Raw genomic sequence first — 22,832 nt, 5'->3', positions numbered from 1 at the left:
CTGTTTTGAAAAAACTGGCACCAAGCGTTGCTGATGCCCTGGAAAATCTGGCCTGCTGGCATTCACATGGATGAGAGATACCCCAGGCATTTTCACACATTGCTCCAGGGGCAATGCAGATGCATACTCTCTGCTTTAAATATAAAGTCCTTCATTTGGAGACAGACCTTCCTGGCTGTAGCTGAGCTTTGCAGGGGAACTATGGTAACAGATTGTCATTCCCTTTGGTTGTCTGCAGCTTCTGCAGATCTGTATTGCAAAAAAAACAGGGTAGACACAACACAGTTCAAAGATGTGAGCACCGTACTGTGGCAGATCTGCCATTACTTGTCTTCATGTTCATTTCTCTTTCCAGACAAACCTTTCATTAAGGTTTCACATAAGAAAGGGCCTTACTACGAGGTTACATCAGGACGCAAGTCACTGAAACTAGCTGCAAAGGTGGACGCCTTTCCTCATCCAAACGTCACCTGGTGAGTACCATCATCTTAAGCAAAATCAGGCATATGCGACCTTCTTCTGGGCTCCTGCCTAGAATAGTTTCTCACTGTTCCTTACCACACAGATAGAAGATGAGAGCTGGGAATGCTCATAGCTGTGGTGTCACAGTTCAGAGAAGATGTGACTCCTTTCTGTGCTGACATATGCTCCATGAAGCTGGCAAGACATCCCTCTTTCCCATGCTGTTTTTCTCTCCTAGTTATGCAGAAAAGATCCCTACAGGAAAAAAATGGGGGTTTCACTTACCCTGGACACAGAACAGTTTGGGACATTTAAGTAGAAAGCTATTGGGGAAGGGCTGCCAGTTTAAGACCATTAGTGGTGGTCAGTCTGCAAAGAGGAAGTGCATAATAGAAGGCTGCAGGACACATTCCCAATATGAGACATTGTTTCTCTTCATAACTTTTAAATAATTTCTCCAATTCTGTACCACCAGCAATGTCAGATCCTTGCAGACAATGCAGTGAATCCTCCCAAGCAAACTGAAGGCTCCACCAGAATTGTAACGGATCAGCTTAATAGGAGGAGCAACATGTCAGCAGCTCCTGGAGATGTTAATTTCTCTCTTTACCCTTTCATCTCTTGTCCTCTCTCTTGCTACTTTTTCTATGCTTCATTCTACAGGGGGTCTTTAACAACCCCATCCAACACCTTATACGTCTTTAACTGTAAGAAATCCTGTACGACAGCTGGCACTGGTTTGCCTGTCCTGGCAGAGAAGGTGGCTTGGGTGAGTTAGCACCTGCACAGTGCACTTTTCCTTGGCCAGCTGAGTGCCGCTCAGGGGGGCCTGGCAGCAAAAAGTGTTGGTCAGGAATGGACTTGCTGAATTTATTTAGCAGTGAAATAACATGAAATTCTGTAATATTCAGTCAAATCAGTGGAATCAGTGCTACCAGGAGGTATTTTAATTGTTGCTGCTATTTAGAAGATGGAAATGTTTTTGTGAATTGAAGTGGGGACCATCCCCCTTTTCTCTGCCAAGGCTTTGTTCTCGGGGCTCAGCATGGAGCTGCTTGGTAGCTGCCTGGGACCACCAGAGCTGCCTTCCCTGCATGTTCGAAGCTACAGCTGTTGATGTTGGAGGTCTCTCAGTACAGTTGTTTAAATGACTGTAAAGGAGGTTTCCAGCATTCTCAGGCAGTAGGACACATGACCCAGCTTCTCCTTCCACCAAGCCTAAAGCTCTGTGTGTGGCAAAGTCTGGCCTATTTCATAATCATAACCCAAATCTGCATATCGGATTAGCAGTGAAGAGGAGTCTGCTCATGCAGCATCTGCAATCCTACTCTTTAGCTAGTGAAGGTCCAAGGTTGTGAATTCCTCACTGACCTTCCTATCAACTGTAAATTCTTCAGGTCACAGACTTTAACTTTTTCAGAAACAGTAAAGGGTCATATATACATATTGAAAGACAATTCTGCATAATTATTATTATAAAACTGATAACATACATTTTGGCTAACCTGTGATTTTCTGCATTTAGTATTGCACATGCAGCATAATTTTGGGGGCATCTAGATGTACATTTCTGATGTACATGAGTTGAGTATGTGAGAGGCATTGTCCATCAGATCCATTAAAATACCTTTTTCTTGTTTGTTGGATGAAGCCATCCCAAGAACTGCAGATGCTACTCAGTTTTAGTGTGGAAGGATAAAAGGACTGTGTTTCCCTTGCTGTTTCCAAAGCTCTTTATCCACCCTAATATGCATAACAGTTAGGTTTTCTGAGGGCTAACATGCATGCATGCACATGATGAACCTTGATGGGACTTTCAAAACAGGTACAGAGATGGCAAACTGATCAAGGATAACCACACTTGCTATGAGCTAGATCCAGTGAAGTACAGACTGGGCATAAGAGATGTGAGACCAAAGCATGCTGGAAACTACACCATCGTCTTGAGCAATGAAATACATGGCCTGTATAAGAACCTCACCATGCAGCTGGTAGTGAGAGGTAAGGACTTGATGTTTATGACTTCTACTGGGTTCTTTCTCATTTTCTGTGTGATCCTACTTCACCAGTTAGCAGGAATGGGTGACATCTCCCCATGTTTAGCTGATAAGAGCTGATACAGCACTCCACATAGATTACCACCTTACTTAGGAACAACTGAAGGTCCACCTCATTTCACCACATTAAATCAAAGCAATAGAATGAAGAGCTGGTGTGAAGAGTTAGTCTGAAACTAGGTCATCTAAAGTCACTTTCCAATGAGATGTTGCACCTTGGAAATAGCCTGCAGGACCTTTGTGTCAGGACAGTGTCTCCACAGAGGGAAGCAGAAATGGCTTGAAAGTGAACAAACTTAACAGGACTTAAATTTTACTGGAAGTTTGGGAGCATATCTAGTAGTGAGGTCTTAGAGCTAGGGGCACAGTTTCCCAAGAGAAGTGATGGAAGTTTTATCCCTTGAGATTAAAAACTAGCTTGGGCAAAGCACTAGAGAACATCTGTTGGGACAGGAAAAGTCCCAATAGGGATGTTGGAAGGAACTAGATAAGCTGCCCTGTGCTTTATGTCTCTCCATCGTCCTGCTAAAAAATACTTTAGCAGTGTGTATTTTATGTGTTCTCATTTATCTGCTGGGAGCACTTGAGAGACAGGTTCATTTTCAGGGGAATCTGGAGAAAACGGAAGTAAATGCTGGTATGCACTGAAGCAGGTTCACTTGATATAGAGGGAAAATAGGTATTGGAATCACATTTATTAATATCTCTTGCTGGGATAATGGAAGACAGAGCCACATTGTCTCTTTGCACATCCATTGCCTCTTTTAATCCATTGAATTTGGCAACCGAGATTGAATCATGATGCCAAGTAGGAGTTCAGCAAAAGTTAGTTCTGCTTCCCTTTGTATATCTTGAGGTTCACTCAGTCAGTGAGATAGATAAAATGATTAAAATAGGTTTGCTTTCTTTTCTGTGGTGAATTTTTTTCTCCTGATCCTCTTTACACTTAAAAAAATTCTCACTTGTCCTGTTTTGTATACTTATGTACTGCTGCACCATGTAACATCCAGCACTTGTGTTTTTCTCATGTCACCTTTCACCTTTCAGAAAGGAATAATGCCTAACAAATGGAGAACTTGTCACTTAGGCATATGTGGCCTATTAAAAAGGCTAAATAAGGTACCTTAATACCACCTTAAACATTACATAAACTAATGTGTGATTTAGGAGTAAAGAGAGCTAAAAACATGCTTATGGTCAGGTACTGCAGCTCAGCTGACAAGGAGAAATGTTTTAAACTGTGGTAATCTGTTCACTTGAGATTGTTTATCCATACAATGGTTGTGCCCTCTTGTTAAAAGAACAGAAACATTCAAAGGAAGAGAAAATTAAGAATGATAATAAACTATCTTGTCAAGGTAAATATTGGTGTTTGCATGCAAAAGAGAATGTTTACTTGAAAAGCAGCCATTCCCCAAATAGGCATATAAAAAACAAACAGACTTTGTTTGTATCAGCAAGATGCTATTTCAGGATTAAACCATCCCATGCTCTCAACTACAGTACAAGCCTTTCATCTTTATTGTATGTACAAGTATGTGGTATTCTGTCTCTCACACACAGTGCATGCCTAGCATGGTGCTCACTGTTAGCTTTTCTGAGAGATCAGCCCAACAAAGGCTTCAATCAGAAATAATTATTTAATTGCAAAACCACCATTTCTCAGGAGTCTGCAAAGTCCAGCAGCTGTAGGAGTGTTACTGACTGGAGAAGGTGTTGCATGGTGAAACACAGGAAAAATGAACAGCAAAGTGTTTCTTTTCTGATAAAAGAAAGTCATCCCAGAAATCAGAGCAAGCAAAAGACAGTATCTGCCAAAGACTGCCATTGTTTTCTAGCTAAAGGCTGAAAACAATGAGGATATTTGCCTTGACTGTGAACAGGACTAACACAAGACACCTAGGAAATCTCTCTTGCCTTTGCCAGGCTCTTCTCTACAGCACTTACCTGACATGCTGTAAGTGAAGCACTCAGCCCTAGGAGAGGGTCATTCTGCTGAGATGCATGTGGGTATAGACCAAAAAATGCAAATTTTGCTCTTGAAGCTTATCCAACAGCAGCAAACTGCCTTTTTTTCTTGTGCTTTCAGTTATAGTAGAGGGACTGCTTTTTAAGATCTGGGCATCATTTTCTTTACTTTCAAAAGAAATTCTGAAGCTCCAAACTGAATGCAGATGTGAATTTTTCCCTTAACTCCCCAACAAATAACCTGACACTTTATCTCCAGTCATCATGACTGATACCCTGGTATCGCACCCGAATAGATTAAATTGCTTGGAGTTTCAGCAGACAATTAGACATGGAGAAGAAAACCAAAACACACTTTCTAGCCATTTTATGCAGGGATTACCTTGTCCACAAGTGAAACACAACCACCTCTGAGCTGGGAGGGGTGATTAGTGTCTTTGCTTAGAACCATAGGCTGTCTGCAATTACTGAAGCTGGAATTTGAACACAGGGATTAGCAGATTTGATGGAAAAATCCTCTTCGGCTTGCAAGTGAACACAGTGGTAGGAGCATCAGTTTTGTATCATGTCTAAAATGTGGAGCCTGCAGCAATTCAGTACCCAATAAGCCTCATGCTGAGTATGTAACCATGTACCAGCTCCCTGTTACCCAGCAGTAACATCTCTTTCTGAGTAACAGCATTGCTCCTCAAAAGCCAGGGCCAGTCTTTTAAATTTCAGAGCTGCATCTGTGAAAGTGAGTGAGTTCTGATCTACACTATTAAACAGAAGATGGAAAATTATTTAAATAGACTTCTGAATGAGAAGATAAATGTCATTTGCATATGTTTACTCTTGCTGCAAGGGGACACTGCATTGAAGAAATTATAAGTAAGCATACAGCCCCCTCTCCTGTGAGTCTCTTCAAAATATTACATCATTAATGTTCCTGAGCATCACAGATAGTATAACTGGCAGTCAGCATGCTGTGACAAACCCACCACCTGCAAATTTGAACTAGATGTAGAGGAAGTTTAAAGTTAATAGTGTTGTGAATTGTTCACAAACAAAGTATAAATAGCAGCAGGACTCATTCATCAAATTACACTGTATTAATTTTTGCAGTGTGTTTTATTCAATAATAATGGCAGAAGAAGAGAACCTTTTTAGCAGGATGAGAACAAGATAAGAATTTACCTACTTGATCCCTGCAGGACTGGAGCTTATATGAAGCATATCTCCTGACCTGTAACAGACCAGCACTGCTGCAGGCTTTCCTTGGAGTCACCTCCCGTATACTTAGTTGGTAGCAATCACAGTAGTTCTGACATAAAACATACACTGTATGGGCAAGGTATTCCACTCCATGGTAATTAGTCAAATATTAGATATTCCCCCCCCCAGCTTGATATGGCCATAAAACTGATGAGTATCTGCAGAGTGCAGAGGTATCAGTTGTCTCACCTCCACAGAAGCAGGAAGGAGAAAAATGGGCAAATAGCTCCCAGAGCTGCAGGGTGGGAACTGATAGCAATGTCGGCCCGAGGCAAGGACCGGGTTGACAATATGCAGGAAGGAGCATGCTGCCTGGCCTGGAGGAGAATCACGCTGCTATTCAAAAAATGTCTCTTTAAGAAGTGGCTTAGCTGTGCCTCTGGTCACCCGTGCTCCCACTGCAGCTGGAATTTAATCTTGCAGGAGCACATATCTCCCTTGTGGAGTCACCTTGGCTCATGGTAGGACTCAAGTCCCCAGGAGGTAGCTGATTGCATTTTCAAAACACTCCTTCTTTACATATTTACACATCAAACACTGTCCAAGAAGCGTCGGGTTGCTGTGGTTTTGTTTTGTTTGATTAAATTCTTATTGAGAAAAGCTTCAAGAAAATAATGTCCTGAAGAATTTGGAGGGGAGGGAGCAAGGAGAAGGAACAATCCTAGCAAACAGCTGGTGGCTGCACATCTGAGCCAGCCAAGAAGGAGAAATGTGGGAGAAAAGAGTTATTCCAGGCTGGAGTACAAAGCAGTTTCAGAACAAAACATAAATAAAACCCCTCAAATCTATTTATGGCCAAGCAGGCTGCATTTCATTCTCACCCTTGTACAAGTCATGTATCAGGGTTCTTGCTGAGCCCTTATGGAGCAGTCAGCATGCTCTGACCACCACGTTGTGAGTGAAGATTGAAGCATAAATTAATTCAAAATTAATTCAAAAATGGGATGAATAATCTCCTTCACCACTTTGCCTTTCTTCTTTGTCCTAAAGTTTCTCTCCTGTGCTCTCTCAAGACTCTTACAGTAAATGTTGTTTTGGGTTCCAGCCGCTCTAGTCAATTGAAATTACATTCCCTCATAGGCTCCTTGATCCCCCAAGCTCTTGTGTTGTATCTATTAGAAATGCAGGATTAAGTGCTAGAAATAGCCTCTACCATAAGCAGTAGTAATTCACAGGCTCCCTATGAATTCCCTCTCTCCTGGGCAAGGACTGGAAATAAAGGGGTGCATGGAGAATTCACATGTGCATTGCTATGTGCTCCTTGTTATGTCAGCAAGATGACTGGCTGTACCTATGTTTGTTACTAGGGAGGATTAGCTCCAGAGCACTTAACGATGCATATGTTGCCCTACTCTGTAGTCAGGCCAGCTCTTCATATTTGGTTTAAAATCAAAGGCAAAAGGAGCTCTGTGCCTGACCTACTTTGGCTTGCAAGGGATGAGTTGACATTGAAGGAGGCCCCAGTGATCTCCATAAAAGTTAATAAATATGTGGTGATCATGTTAACAATACCACATCACCTCAACCAGACCCAGAAAGAGTATGAAGAAGGAAATGAGCCTTCAGGATGAGGCGGATATATTTGGGCTGTGCCAGTTCAGAGAAAAAGTGCTCCTAGAGTGATGGATCTCAATTAAAGCCAGTTGAAGACAGAGAGGAGACTCCCACAGTCTGTTGTGCATGGAAGGGCCACTAAAATCTCTAAGCTGGACATGGTTGCACTGTGAGAAACATTAATTTATTTGGATCATTAGTGCAACCCAACTGATGCCTAGGCTAAAGGACTGAGCCAGATATGAGAAGTGGGGCTATGTAAAATGATCTACCTTCACCTTGCCTGCATGCTTCAGTATCCTGCCAGGACTGGTTTTCCTTTGTGTATCATATCCATCTTCTGTGTAGCTTCTTGAAGGATGACCCATTCAGGAAAACTCAAAATAGAAGATCTAGTTTTCCACTTCCTGGGCCAGCCAAGCAAACTAGAAACCCCAAATTAAAACAGTCTGTCTCCATCCAACTGCTGCTCCAGTATGTTCCTCCCCAGGCCCATTGCTTTGTTATCCTCCTGGGTACTAGCAGCAATGGCTGTGGCCAATGTTTGGGTGGGTGGGATGCTCAGCTGAGAAGAGCAAGGGCAAAGAGATACAGGGCTCCAGTCTATCTCTCAAGTCTCATTTATCAAACACAGGCGAGAGAGAAACAACAGACTTCTGGAAGGTATTTGAAAGAAAAGAAAGCAATACAAACAGATTGCAGTGGGTCTTTCCGGCATACTAATTATTAGCAAATTATAAAGAATTCTCTCACTGACATCATGCAGACCCTGCACACTTGCAGCTTTGCAGTCCAGTCTCCACTCAGCCTCTATGTGCTCCCAGGAGAGCCCCTAATGAAAAAATCAGATGAGCTATTTTCATTTTGTTGGAAGTAGCCAAAGCAATTTTAGGAAGAGGAAGGTGGGGGCCCACTGGAGTTTGCCAGAAAAATCTGAAGCATTCAACTCACATCTTTGCAGCAGCAATCTCTCTCTGACAGACCTTAAAAACCAGAATGGTGGGGTAAGTAGGAAAGTGGCAGCATGTGGTTCCCATGCTATCTTTCAGCCAAGCCTGCAGGTATATTAACTGTTGGTTTTCTCTTTTGAAAAGCAGGCAAAGGGTGCAGAGACAAAAATCCTGGAAAACTTCCTTCTCTGCTAAAAATTAAGCTCATCGTTACCCAGTTGCTTTTGAACTCTGTTTAGCCACAAAAGATGGAGAGAGACAGACAAGAGAAAAGCCTTTTATTCCCTGAAAGCTTGGCTGTATTGGGGTTGAATGACAGATCTGTGAAAGGTGGTAGAGGGCTGGAAAAGACAGCTTTCTTCCTACAAGGATCCAAAAGTGACAGTACAAGGTCAGAAAAAACAAAACCAGCTGCACTGCCAATTTAACAACAAAATTCCCTGTAGGGTAGGTCAAGTACCCTGTCATTTTTCTTAATATCTGTTCATACAGTATCCAACTGCATGGTTTCTCTTCCATTTGCTTCCACCCTGCTGGCATTCCCAGCCCATAACAGCGAGTTACAATGGAGCAGCAGGGTGTGTGCGCTAGAGATTAGGTAGGCGACTGATAATTGGTGACCCTAATTTTATTCCTGGGCACGGTATTGACTCATGGAGAGATTTTGGCCACTCATTTCATCTTGGCATCTGCTTCCTCAGAAGTACTGTGAGGACAATGCCATGCACCCATTTCACTGCAGCCTTGTGTGTAGTGCTGCGCAAAATAAAACAAAAAAGCAAAAAGAATGAAACAAAGAACCCAACGAGACAAAATCAGCTGGGGTCAAACAATGTTCTGTTCAGCCTGAAACAAAGGTTTTGTTTTCAGGTCATTTAACTCATTTTTTCTTTCTTTCCTTTCAACAAAAAGAAAAAAAACCTCCACACACACACCAAAAAAAAAAGATCACTTGTAAGCTGAACATAGACAAAATGTTTTTACTTTGGGGGAAATTTAATCCTCTTTCCCCATACTATTTGACTACTGCAAACTTGCATTACTGCATTTCCTATATACTTTACAGAATATTCACCTAACTCACTTGCAGAGCTTATATTTCCATTAAGTACTGTACAAACATCAGATGAAAGACTCTAAAGTGCAAATTATTATAGCTTTTGGGAAACAGAAAGGATAAATAGAAAACAAGTTGCCACTCTATCAATATTTTTAATGAAGCCCCCTGTCCAGCAAAGTACATAAGGTTGAGACTAAATCCTTCACTGGACCACTCTATGATGGTGTTCTTAATGTGAAAAGATTTTTTGAAACCCAGTTTAAATGGTAGTGAGGAAGGTACATTAACAGCAGTTCAGTCAGAGGTCACTGAAAATAAACCAAAGTTTCTTTAAAAAAGGCAGGGAAACTTCCTATGTGTTGTCCTCTGTATTTGGATGCTTCTTTGGGTGACATGTGTACAACCCCATAATAACATCTGCAATGAATTTAGAAATAGAAGAATCTCTTGCAGAAAGGGTAATGCTAGAGGGTTAATGTCCTAATCCTTATAAGTATTATTTGGCCCTAATGCCACAGACTAAAGATAACATTAGAAAGTAAGGTGGAATTTGCATACTGCTGATCAATTTGGAATTTACTGTAAGCAGAACTGCTTTTTGATTGCATTTCACAGTGCAGCAGCAACAGCAGCAAAGTCTTTAGTTATTCAGGTCAGCTCTCACACCAGCAATTGCACCTCTGCAAAGCGAGTTGGGGATACAATCACACTTTAAGCCAGAGAGGATGAAAACCCATTTATTTTGACACATTTAAAGCCATCTGAACATTGTGTGTTCCAAACGCAGCCAGAGACGAGAAAGCTTTTAAGGTTTGTTTGGCTTCTGCTTGAGAAACCTCAGCCTGGGGAGGGCAATGGCCCAGGGATGGGAGGTGGAGGCTGAAAGTAAGCAGGCAGATCTTGGTGTGGGAGGGAGTGGGAAGCAAGAAGTGGGATAGCGAGGGATACTTCAGGCCAGGAATGAAGTGTATTTAAAGATCATCTCTTGAAGTTCAGCACTACTGTAGCTGGCAGGACTGCAGGCTGGGAACAAGGCTCTACAGGAGGGTGTTCAGTGAGCCCAAGACTAGGATAGCAGAGGGTGCTCTAGGTCAGGCTCTCCACACAAGAGCTTCAAGGAGAAAGGAGGACTCTGCACGGCACTTGCTGGAGAAGGTAAGGTGTATTGCAGGGTCTGTGCAGAGGCAGCTTGCTTGTTTACCCAACTTTTGTACTGCCATTAGTTCAAGGCCTGCTAAAGCTCTCCATTCCCAGCAGTTTGGGGTTTTTTTGCATGTTTAAAAACCAGCAATACATATGCAAATGTATGTATGTTGATGGAATCCACTAGACGCATAATTTAAGGTGCAACCAGAAATATACTTGGATTTTGGCAGTGCTTACAAATGGATTTGTACTCTAAACCTTACCTCACACCTAAACACAAGCAAAGATAAATAATTTTGTGCATGATCCACCATGCTGCTTAGTAAGCAAACATGAAAGAGAAAGCAAAGCATTGTTTGGAGGAGGGAGAGAGTTATCTGAGAAATATGCTATGAGGTGTACCTTAGGTAAGCGCTGGCTTCAGGCTAAAAACTCCTCATCACACCAATGTGGAGAGCTTTTCTGCAGGTGAGACTGCTGCAGATGTCAACCCACTGAGCCAACTATCTAGTTGTAGTCTGAGCAAATCTGAAAGGCCAGTACCCACCACAGAAGCCAGATAACTTGTTTCCATCACTGATGGATGCAACTTCTGTAAATAGGATTTGGCCCAGCAGCCAGCAAAGTGAATGGAAAAGCTTTGGTTGCCTTCAGGGGCACAGTGAGAGGTAAAATGGCCATGACAGTGTACAGAGGTTTGGAAAGTATGAGTACTCCACATTCCATATCGCAAACCTGCAGTGCACTGGGGCCAGTGCCAACACCCTTACAAGCACAAAGTTGGGGCATTCAAAACTGTGGAAGGGCCTTGCCCCTGCTGGGGTAGCACCGCAGTTAAAGAGTCATTTGCAGAATGACACCTACCACCATTACAACCTTTGCAGGGAAAAAGAGAGAAACTTATTAAAATTGCTTCAATTTCTGAGTGTCATGCCCTTAATTTGCTACGACTCCACACTAACTGTGTTATAAGGCACTGTGAAAGAAATGATGGGGAGGCATTTTTAGCTAGCCCCTCAAGTTTTAAGAAAATAATTGCTTAAGACTCATAAATAATAATTATTTCAATTGATGAATCATTTTGACTCATTTTAGGTTTCAAGTAATATTTAATAGTGCCATGCAGTAAAGTAATTGTGGAATTAAGAAATCATTCGTCACTCATGTATGTTCTTATTTGAATTAGATCAAATTTTTATTTTTTTTTTAAGAAGGATAATTTAAATGACAGTCAACATGTTCATCATTTCACCAAGGGTATAGAAAAATTTACTATTAAAAGACACTAATTAAACCTTGTCCCCCCATTCTCTTTCACACATACAAAACCACACAAACATACTGTCTCCCTCCCCAAGTGTGTAAAGCTTTGTTCTTACAGCCCAGAAAACATAACACTTGAGTAACTTCTCACATAATACTTGAGTAACCTTTCATAGAGTCTCTTTCTTCAAGTGAAAATCATGCTTTTGAGGTCAGTCCAGATACACTGAACACAGGATTTGAGACTGAAAAGAAAAATGTCCAAGATAATGAAAAATGTGCTTCTCTCTCCAGCGAGTTTTACAAAATTATTTTTATAATCAGAATAGTTTACTGATGGGAAATTAGATGCCAGTTACAAGGAAATTCAACATAAGTCCCACTAATTTTTCCTGTGAATTGCTCACAACTCTCAAAGCACTTGACCAGTGATACATTGCATAACCCAGAGTGATGTGGTGCAGGAAACCCTGTGTCCATGTAATAGATGAGGATGTGAGTTTGAGAGACCCTAACCACAGTCTGAAGTACTCTCCCATCTGCTCCCTTCTTCATCTTCTCCACAAAAAGACAATACCTGTCCCCCTCTGAAGGGACAAAGGAGCAAGATGATAGAACATCATCTGTAGGCAGATGGGAAAACAACACTCAACCAAAGGGATCAAAAAAGCAAAAGGGAACACAAAAGCAAAAGTTGTCATTTGGATTCTTCAAGTGAAATGTTAATCAGGACCTAATGAGGGTTCTTTAAAGCAGCTAATTTTTTACATAGCATGGGAGTCAGGATATGGCTACAGTCAATACTCCTTTCATGTGGTGAAGAAGGAAATGCTGATGTATTTTCAGGCAATGGTGAGGTCAGAAGACCTTTCAGAGTCTGACCTGGCAGCCATGAGAAATGGAAAGTGAGGATCCCACCAAGACATGGGATCAGCCTGGTCAGTCCTCTCATACGAGTAGAGGGCTGGAAGGGAAAAAAAGAAAGAAAGGGCTCAAGATTGATGAGGTGGGCAGTAGCTCATATTTACATATCTGGGGCCTCCTTGACAGCAGAAAAAATAAGTTAACCTGAAAAATAGAAATCTAATCTACATTCACTTCCCAACTTGTCAAAAGCTCTCAGTGTAAAGCAGCCACACTTGGCTGCACAGAGGTGTTCCACAGAGGGACCCTGACCAATAAATCTGTTTGATTTCCTGTTATGAGAAGCAGACAAAGAGATATGGCTAGGGATGGGCAGAGCTGTCTGCTTAAGGGAAGAGATTCTGCTTTCACCCCAAACTCAAACCCACCCTCTCTGAGGTTAGGAAAAGTTCAGTTCACTTTGGGGATTTTTTAGCATTATTTCTCATTTTCACATGTTCCCGTGGGAGCTGGAAGTAGATGGGACAAAGCATTTCTTTCCTGCTGGCAACAACCAGCCCTGAAAGTGTCACACAAAAGTTAGTTCTTGAGAGATTTCTAGTCCAAGGGTGTGATCTTGCAACCCCACCAGATGTGAATAATGCAGTGACATTTTTAATGGTTTTGTTGGTGGTGAGAATTTCTTGGCATTACTCTACAAGTGTTTTCTCCCTACCACTTCTTCCTTGCTTTCTTCGCTCCTTCATCCAGTGCACATTACACATAAACAGAAACGGAAAGCAAAGTTTTCAGATCAAAAAGATGTATTTTTTCAAAAACCCTGGGGAGAACCTGCACAATGGTAACAGCATTGCAGAGCAGCAGCTGTTTGATAAGGTTCCTCTCAGGAGGTGACATCAGAAGCTGAATGCTATTTTGCCCACAGTACATAGACTAACAGTCTGATCCTGCAGTCCCTGACCAATAGATGTTTCATGGCATAAAGTTCCCAGAAGTATAGCAGGTCCACAACAACATTTGAAAGCAATTAGGATGAATGTGGTAGCATTTCAATGTATTTTCTGAAACACCACAACTAATACCCATGTTTCTGCAAATGTACACTTTCAGTACTGCTAGTAATTTCCCTACAACTGCGGTAGCCTTACTAAATCATCACTCAGTGATCATAGTGACAAGTTTCAAAACCTTTGATGGAAACAGGACAATGACCACAGATGTAAATTTGCTCATTTGCATTTATCTTGTTGCTGGTTTTTTTTCCTTTAGAGAGACCCAAAATCTATGAAAAGGAAACTGATTTTGACAAGATTGTGCGGGTGGAATTAAGAAGCAAACAGAAAATCCAGTGCACCACTAGCGGGAATCCTGACCCAAAGATTGAGTGGAAGTGGCAGCCCTGCAGCCTCACAGACACACTGTAAGTGGACATTCTGACAGATGAACATGTTGCAAAAATAGTTCAGCAGTTTCAAGCTCGTTTTTCTTTCCAGTACATCTTATTTATCTTAGTTAAAATTCACAAGCAGTGATTCCCCACTTAAAGATCTCAAGGGTTATGAACTCAGCAGACATCTAGTTGGGAGTTATAAGCACCTTCTGTATTATCAGAATTGTGTCAAATAAGTTTAAACTGACTAAAGATCAGGCTTGAATTTTCTTTAACTTGACCAGCAATGTCTCTCTGACTTACCAAAGTCTTTTCTTACACCTCTTGGATGCAGCCTAAATGCCTGACAAAGAAAAAACAGATAGGTGCTTTCTGTGTAGAGGTAACATGCTTTTTTTCCCCTGTAAGAGCTGTTGTCAGACAAACCTGCTAAAGGCTTGGCTTCATTTAGTTGCCATATGGAATTTATGCCACTTCCTAGGGGCTGCCTCCACCAGTGCAAACGGAGCCTGGGCTCCTGTGGCAGCATCTGTGTTGCAGAAGCAGGAAAAGGTAGCCAAGACTTCACGCTTTACTGAGGGCCCTTCTTTTCAGGAGGCAGCCTGAGGTGTGAAGACACAGAAGCAAGTCACTGAGTCAAAACTGTCAGAGAAGAATGAGGCAATTTAAAACATAAGATGCCTTTTGAGATTCACCTTATAGAAGTAGACATTTTCTTTGCTCCTTCTGTTATTAGAGCAGAGTCATCTATAGAGACAGGTCTTGGCTGAGGTTTGAATACTTCCCCTGGTAGCCCCAGGGGGTATACAGAAGCCATGTATAACATTTCTGCCTGCACTTCAACCCTTCCTGGCAATGAGAGGGCTGAAGTCAGGTGTTCCATCCATAAAAAAATGAAGGTAGGTCTAGGAAGCAAGAGATAAAGTTGCAGGATGGTTCGTTATTTTCTCACCATTCCAGTGCTTTTCCAAATGCTGTGAATGGCAAGCCATGAGACAGAAAAATCACAAAGAGAAGCTCCTTTCCCAGGTCCTCTGCTGCAGCAGTTGCAGTGCTGTTTGGAGATCTAGTCTCAGGTAGGGACTAAAAAGTGACCTTGTGTCCCTCCGCAAGGGAAGTAGCCCATTACCTCATTTAGGTAGTTACACTGTACCTGAAGGAATAAAGTGGTAGAGATTTGTAGGCTTAGGTAGGGCTGTTGGCATCACTGGTCAGCAGAAGGCACACAAGCTGCTGTTCAACAAGAGCAGAATGGAAACACCATAAGGAAACAGGTTATGCATTCTGTAGGAAAGCCACAGAGACGACCTGAAATCTTTTCCAGACCTTTCTGTTTAGGGAAAGAGAATTGGTCAATAATGCCGAATTAAACCAGATTTGAACCAGTGACCTGGTGGCAAAAGACCTCATATAACCCTTGTTCCAGCGCTCTGACTCTCTGATCTTATCAATTTAAATACAATTGCAGAGTGGCGTCTACCTCTTTTGGCCTCCGGGGCAGCCTTATCTTTTTCCAGCAGAAGCTGTAGGAGGATTCCTGTGGGAAATGACACAGACCCCATTTCCTTCTGTTGTCTCACTTCCTCTCTCTCTCTCTTTCTCTCCCCCCTCCTCACTTGTGCACTTTGAATCCCAAAACACTATCATTGTTCCTTATAGCTGTGATGTGATTTGCTTCCTTTGATTTTTTTCCCTTCATCCTCAAGACAGGATTGTGGCTTGGGGGAAGTCACTCAAGACATCTTCTAATTAGGCTCTTTTGAGAGCTATAAACCCTCCCTTGAACCAGGGTGTTACCTATGCATCTTGTGTGGATTTGGCAAAGGCACGGCTGATTTATGGATTAGTTTTCTGCAGCATCAGCCCTTGGTCATCACCTATAGAAGTCCATATTCATTTTACCTCTTATAATCCTAATCTACTGTGGTGGGCTCCAAGGCTGCTGGCTTTGGGAAGCGCAGTGCCTCTGCTGAGGCAGAGGAGGCAATACGGACACTTTCCTGTCATGCACTGCGATGACTTGTGCAAGGTGTGACTGCAGCTAGTTGTGGAACTGAAATGACTTCACTAACTTGCCATCACAGAGTCACAGTTTGTAACACCCAGCTGTGCTGGACTGGAGCTGCACTGGCAATTTTAAAATGAAAGACTTCCTCAAATTGCACAGCTGGCAGCGCCCACAGCCAGGATGCCTGGAGCTCTGGCCCTGCTGAAGACTTTGCTCTCCTAAGCATGAGAAGGCCCGCTCATTTATTCCAAGGACTGTAGTTAAAGAAGACAGAAAAATCTTTTACCTTGGATGGTGCAGATATAACTTTCTGCATTATGTGCTACATACACTGCTCTTTGCCCATAAGTCAAAAATTAAGGTCAATAACTGACAGAGATATTGTTATCTTTTGGAGAATATGCAATATTAAAGGAGACTTCTGCTATTGTTATTCCAGTATTTATCCACTCTGCTCCCTCAGCCTGCACTTCATCTTGGAGAGCTGAGCAGATAGACAGACACGCTCAACAACATTCACCTCTCCACAGTTTTGAATGACTAGCATTTTGCATTTTGAAATGCACTGCAATTGCTAAAAGAGCACTTAAGAAGCCACAACTGCATTGACTTGGAGTATAACTCATATTAGCCAGATTAAACTCATATGATTTAATTAGTTGTCCAGTATTTTACATTTTCAATCTTTAGAAAGTTTGAGGGGTTTCCTTGCTGGTCATATACTGATCTTTGTCTACCTCTGTCAAGGTGCTTTGTAAATAAATTTGAAATGCTGGAATGAAGGAATTCAGTAGTTTCATGAAGAGGTAGCAATCTTCAGCAGCAATAGCTTTTAGGAGTTTTTAAGGCCTAAGATTATTGTCTAAGACTGACATTATCTCTCTTTAATAATGCCTCCCTGGGTTATCTGCAGAGTCGGGTTCTTGAACACCACCTTTGCTTTTCTACCTCCAGATGCAACCCCACTGGGCAAAAAACTGTGGTTCAGGAGAATATGTTCACAGGCAACAAGATCAGAAGCATTGAAAACATAATCATGAAGCATGGGGATAAAAGAAAGGTATGTGTTTGATGAAAATCTGAGCAATGATGTCATGGAATAGCAGTGGGCTTTATGGAGGGGACACTGCGCTCACACGGAGCTCTCTCCCCACAGTTCCCAAGCTGCCATGGGTTGTTAGCATGCTTTAAATTCCACAGCCCTGGGATCATGTTCAGATCTCTGCTGTTTATAAATGCTGGGATTCTGGCAATGATGTCACATACACTGTTTAAAACTCTCCAAAGACTTCTGGGTCAAAAACCTGTCCGTCTCCCTCAGTCTTGAGAAAGTGTAAGACTGGTTCAGTGCAAGAGGGGTCCTGTGAAGCGCACACAACTGATAAGGACTCTGAGCTCATTAAAATGCTTAGCACTTAGAAAGCACTTTGTACTGCCCAGCCTTGCATACTCTCCCAGTAGCAGGAGTTAAACAGCTGTGCAATATAAGAGGCCTATGGTGGCCAGACATATCTGGCCTGATTGTCAGAGTATGTAAATGCCTGCAGTACCTGCCTGTTTCGGCTGGAGTTATCAACATTTCTTTAACCACTTGGGTTGCCAACCATGTTACCGAGCCAGTGAAGGTGGGAAGACCTCCTTCCTTTTACACTTCCTTGCCTGCTTCCCCTTCCAAACACACCAGGAGCACACTTCCTGCATGAGCTGCAAAGATCCCAGCCATGAATTATCTGTTCAGTGCCTCCCGGGTACCTGTGGTGATAATGACTGATACTGTTTACACACATCCATGCTAATCCTTGAGAAATTGCTGCAGCTTTTCTACTGTAGCTTCACAGACTTTTCGTTATGCCTTGGAGAAGATGCTGTGGTCTGGCTCAGACAGTTGTTTTAGCTCTGTTGGACTTGCAAAAGTTTGTGGCTTTGGGAGTGGTTTTGCAGCTACAGGTTTCAAGGTGGATGCTCCAGATAGTTTAGTGCCCAATCCTGCAAGGTGCTGAATGTTGTAGTTCATATGCTGGTACACCTTTAAGCATGTAGTAATTCTTGGGCTACTCCCATGCTTAAAGTTAAGCACAAAATTAAAGTGCTTTTCTGGATTGGGTCCAGACTAAATCAGCATCTGGCAGGATCAGTACCTTAGCCATCTGCTCTTTCTCATGGAGACTTTCCAGCTCTAAACATAATCTAAAACAGAGCTCTGAAAACATGGAGGTTGGTCTGGGAAGGAGAAAATCAGTATTCGCATTTCATTCCTGAGTTTTCCCCTTGCTGGAAGATATTTATAAATTGGATTTATTTAGATGATACAGTGCCCCTTAAGTTCTGATTTGAATGTATTCTCTAAGAATTTTAGGTTAGGTAAAAGCAACTACCTACAAAGTGCTAATTACTTGTAAGAAATGGAGGTTGGTGACATGTACCTACAAATTTCTTCATTTTCTAAGACTTTCTGGTTGCTGCATGGACTGACAACAAGAGTTTTACAGCTCTTATGGTTATTTGTTCTCTCCATCTATACAGTCTGTCTAAATATATGATCTGCTGTTCAAGAGCTTAGTTTACATCTGATGATCAGTCTTGTTAGTTATGTTAGTAACAGTTATGTTAGTCGCCATATAAAAGTGAAAGTTTTCACAACTGCTGTTATCTGTTGGTTGCTGAATTGTCACACATGCTGGGATAGTGAGACACCTCAACAACACAAAATTAGAAACATTTTTCTTCGTTTTATGCATATGTACATCACTTTCATTTCTTCTTCTACCAACTTTGCTGAGGCAAATACGCATCTGGGTGAAATTTAAGTCTGTTAGTGGACTTAAGATGGGATTTAGCTGCAGTCTTTGAATGAAGTGGTTTAGAAATGCCACAGAGCTCCTGGATCCGGTGGGGCACACCTCCTCAGTCTATGTTGGTGCATGATCAGGCACATCCCAGCTTTTCCCTATCACCTAGTTTTCCCAGAAACAAAAGGTGCACCAATCTCCAGGTACAGCAGTCAGAGGAGAAGTAGTGCTCTGTGCTCACAGAGGACACCAGAGCACCTATGCAGAGGTCAGTCCTGACAGCATCATGTGCCTGAGTTTCCTGCTTGTAGAACATAGTGGACAGTAGAGTGCTAGGAGGAGGGAGGCATAACTGGGGAGATGCCTAGTGGAAATGAGGACTATAGGGGAACCTCGGTACAAGGACCCCACACAGTCCTCAGAAGGACTCCTTCCCAAAGAGCTTTGCTTGTGCTCACACCTTGAGTATCACAAACAGCCCCAAGGCTGCTCCTCACTCTGCCCTGCACTCCCAAGCATCCTGAAGTGTTAATTTTTTAGACATGTTCAAAAGCTCATCCTACAGCCCTTTAACTTAAGCTTTTACATATTTCATTATTAAAGTTTCATAACGGTACTTCTTTACACGTTGCATAATTTTACAATTTATAGTATATTCATTATTTTCATCTACTGCTGATCCACTGGTCAAAAACACATTCTGAGGTGTTTCCTAATAATGTTTATGTCTTGGTTAAGATTTATTCAAATTAATAAAACTAGATTTTATGAATCTCAGGTTTCAGCACTTTGTCTCCCTTCTTACATCAGCAGACAAGTCCTCTCCTTCCCCCTTTCTGAAGTCCAAGGCTATCTGTGTTAAGTGGAGTCTTTAGATAAAAGAATATAATTCAAAAAAAGACACTGATGAAAACTCATAGCCTTCAGACTTTTCCTTGGTTTTTATCAGTCGTTATTCCCACCAGAAATGGAATAGACAGGAAACAGCCCAATCCATTCCCAGCATGTCCTAGCAAGTAATTCATCTGCATTGACTAGCCAGATGAAATAATAAAGATGTTGGAGTCTGACTGAGCATGGCTTTTATTGACTGTGTTATGAAGCTGGGATTAGCTGAGATTGGTTATTTTTCCTGTGTGATTTGAGCCTGTCCAATGATAGCTGGAGTCTCAGAGCAGAAGGTGGAATTTACCTAGTCTCTAAGATTTCTCAGCATCCCTAGAGTTTACCCTGGAAGAACTATAGCAATACATGCTGGTTCAGCAACATATGAAAAAAATGCATTAACTTTTTAGAGCTGCTAATAATATGAGAATAAGCCCTCAGAAATTACCAGGTCCAGAATCTTGCTCAAAAGCTACTTCGCAGGGCAGCAAGCAAGGATTTTTCCAGCAGACCACTGATTCTTGATGTGCTATTTGATCTTTGATCTCAGCAAGAACTTTAGACATCTATTTAACAAAAGTGGCATATAAAATTGAGGTCTTTTGTCATCTCTGTCGTAATGATTATTCCATTATTTTTCCACAGTTAGAGAAGTAAATTTCACCCTCTCCTGCCTTCTAAAGGCTGAGTCTCATTCCTTAAAAAAGCACGTAGTTATTGTTAACATTACGATGTACTTCACTGAAATTTTGATGAAACAGTGGTTGAGGCAATTGCATCATGCTAGTTTAATTCTCCCAGTGGTTTTGAGTCAATATTGAACTTTTCACTTACTGATTTAAACTACTGTGTAGATTTCAAGACTGCTTTTTAACACCAGGTGAAACACCCATGATGGCATGAATTGCCTGAATTTCCTCTTCAAGCTGCAAGGAGCTAGGTTGCTATTTTCTTTTCTTTCCTGTTAGTATAGTGAACATACTGGTCTGAGCTTGGGGGAGCAGGACATAGCAGAAAAGGACAGCAAGTTCCATACATAATTCAGTCCTCACTGAGGGTTCTTTTTGTCTTTTTTCTCCCTTTCATGTTTATGTGAGAGTGTGGCCTGGCCATGTAGATGTTTCATACATCTCTTTTGCTAGTTAAATTCATAACCACTCAAAAAAATTGACCCCAAAATTCCAGGTTTAAACCTTTTGAAGGAACAAAAATACTACATTAGAGTAGTGGAATGCATTTGATGAAAAGTACGTGAGCAACTGTGTCGGGCTCTTTAAATCTGTCACCCTATGTGGGTGCCCATTTCAGTGAGCTTTGTCACTGCAGCCTCTAGCAGGGGAAGGTGAACTGTCAGGCAGATGGGTTTCTGAACAAAGTATCCCCTCTCTGGGACACTATCCCAGATGTTTCAGGCACTGCCTAAGCACAGGAGCACATGGAATACCACAGTGTCCTTGGAAGGTTTAGCGAGCCTGGCTAGCAGCAGGGACATAAGAATGCACAGGAACCTTCCCTGCTCTCTTCAATTCATTAGCTGCAATCACTGAGTGCAAGGAAAAAGCCTGAGGGTGGTAATTGCTTATGACTAGCCAGCACCTGCCCACCTGCCTGAGGGCCAGACAGTGATTAGCCCATAGATACTAGCAATGTATACTGGTTCCTCCAGAGGCACCTCAAACCTCTGGTTTTCCCCAGTTCCCTGCCCTGTCCAGCACCTTTCCTGATCACACTGTACTAGCATCAGCTCTGCCATACTCTGTGAGGAAAGCAATGATTGTTCTCATTTTACAGGGAGAGAAGCGCCCACTGCCAGAGATGAGAGGAAACCCTAGAAGCTCTCAGTCAACTTACAGACTACTCTTGTCCTCAGTCCATCCTTTAACATGTTTTGAATGAATGAACTAAGATCATGGATCAGAATTGTCAGGCTGTAAAAATAAGTGTTATTCTGTGCCATTCAAGTAGATGGATTGGGAGCTAGATGAATAATTTTTTGTGGGGTCTCTGGTGAAGTTCCTCTAATTTAGTCTCCCTCTAGCCACCTCCACCTTGGCTCTACTAGAGTTAGACAGCTGAGAAGTTTTCCACCCACTTTTTCTACTCCTCGTTCTCGCCCCCATATAGCTAACGAAGTGAAAGAGAGAAGAATTGTTAACTAAAGCCATTGGAGGGAGGGATTAGACAAAGAAAAGAGAAAGCAAGAAATAACAAGATATATTAATTCATGCTGGCTCCAGGTTAAAAAAAAGGTTTTGCTGCTCTGTCCTTACTACAAGATGTCTTAAAACACTCATGGTATATGGCTGTGGAATGTTATTTGGCTGCTTCTAAAATAGCTTGTTTTTATCAGTTTGGGAACATTACAGTGAAAGACATATGGACCTTATTGAGCTATTCCATTATGAATTTTCCCAGCAGCAATCTCTATTTACTTGTCGTAGCAGTACTTCAGAGATCAGTCATTTTACTTCTTTTCTTATTGAGTTTTAAACTTAGTTTATTCTTTTATAGTAATTATTTATTAGCTAATAATCCCTCCTTTGGCCTCACAGTACTGGGTGGCCTTTAGGTTAAGTAATAGGAAATGGAGCCCTTTACTTCCAAATTCAACAGAGGCAATCAAAACTGGTCCAAAGGATGTTTGGTGTTTGGTATGCAGTGAACTCACAGGATCCCAGTCCAGTTCCCACTAGGAAGATGTCTAGACATTACATGCCAATAATTTGTTATTAATTACCATTGGTTCCAATACAGTCTGCACAGAAGCTGAGGACTAACAGCCACATAGTTTGTGCTTACCACTTGTGGCTGGACTACCTTGGCAAGGGTTAACATGTCATTTAGTCTGAAGGGCTCATGACTAGGATATGGAGTGGAGAATAAACTAAAAGGTGCATATTTCCAGGCTGTAAAGAGTTCATGAATAGTAGTTTCACTGAAGAGAGACAATGTTTCAAGGCAATTGCAGATTTCATAGCATCATTATTGCAATTGCAGATTTCATATCAGCATCATTATTTAGGCTTCGCAGAAAGTGCTGTGGTCTGTCTGGGAGCAGAGTTTTCTGAGTAGAAGGCATGAGAAACAGCTTTGATGTGAGCCCTGCTTTGAGTAAGAGGTTGGACAGGAGATCACCAGTGGTCCCATGATTTCATGAGTCTAGATGCAGCAAATGACAACAT

General features: G+C 41.9%; 1 protein-coding gene across 3 annotated transcripts in view; it reads left to right on the top strand.

Moving 5' to 3' along the window:
• Positions 1-22,832, top strand: part of LOC113479969 (vascular endothelial growth factor receptor kdr-like) — a 142,215-nt gene that overhangs the window by 65,073 nt on the left and 54,310 nt on the right. For all 3 annotated transcript variants that reach the window (XM_026848430.1, XM_026848429.1, XM_026848428.1), the window contains exons 8-11: positions 356-473; positions 2,288-2,463; positions 13,848-13,998; positions 16,931-17,036. In XM_026848430.1, the coding sequence (XP_026704231.1) occupies positions 356-473; positions 2,288-2,463; positions 13,848-13,998; positions 16,931-17,036 (551 nt within the window). The remainder of the gene's footprint in view (positions 1-355; positions 474-2,287; positions 2,464-13,847; positions 13,999-16,930; positions 17,037-22,832) is intronic.

Source organism: Athene cunicularia (genome assembly GCF_003259725.1).
Source record: "Athene cunicularia isolate RWA chromosome 4 unlocalized genomic scaffold, athCun1 chr4_part3, whole genome shotgun sequence".
NCBI lineage: Eukaryota > Metazoa > Chordata > Aves > Strigiformes > Strigidae > Athene > Athene cunicularia.
Note: the sequence above shows the minus strand (reverse complement) of the source record. Positions and strands in the feature narration are given on the sequence as shown.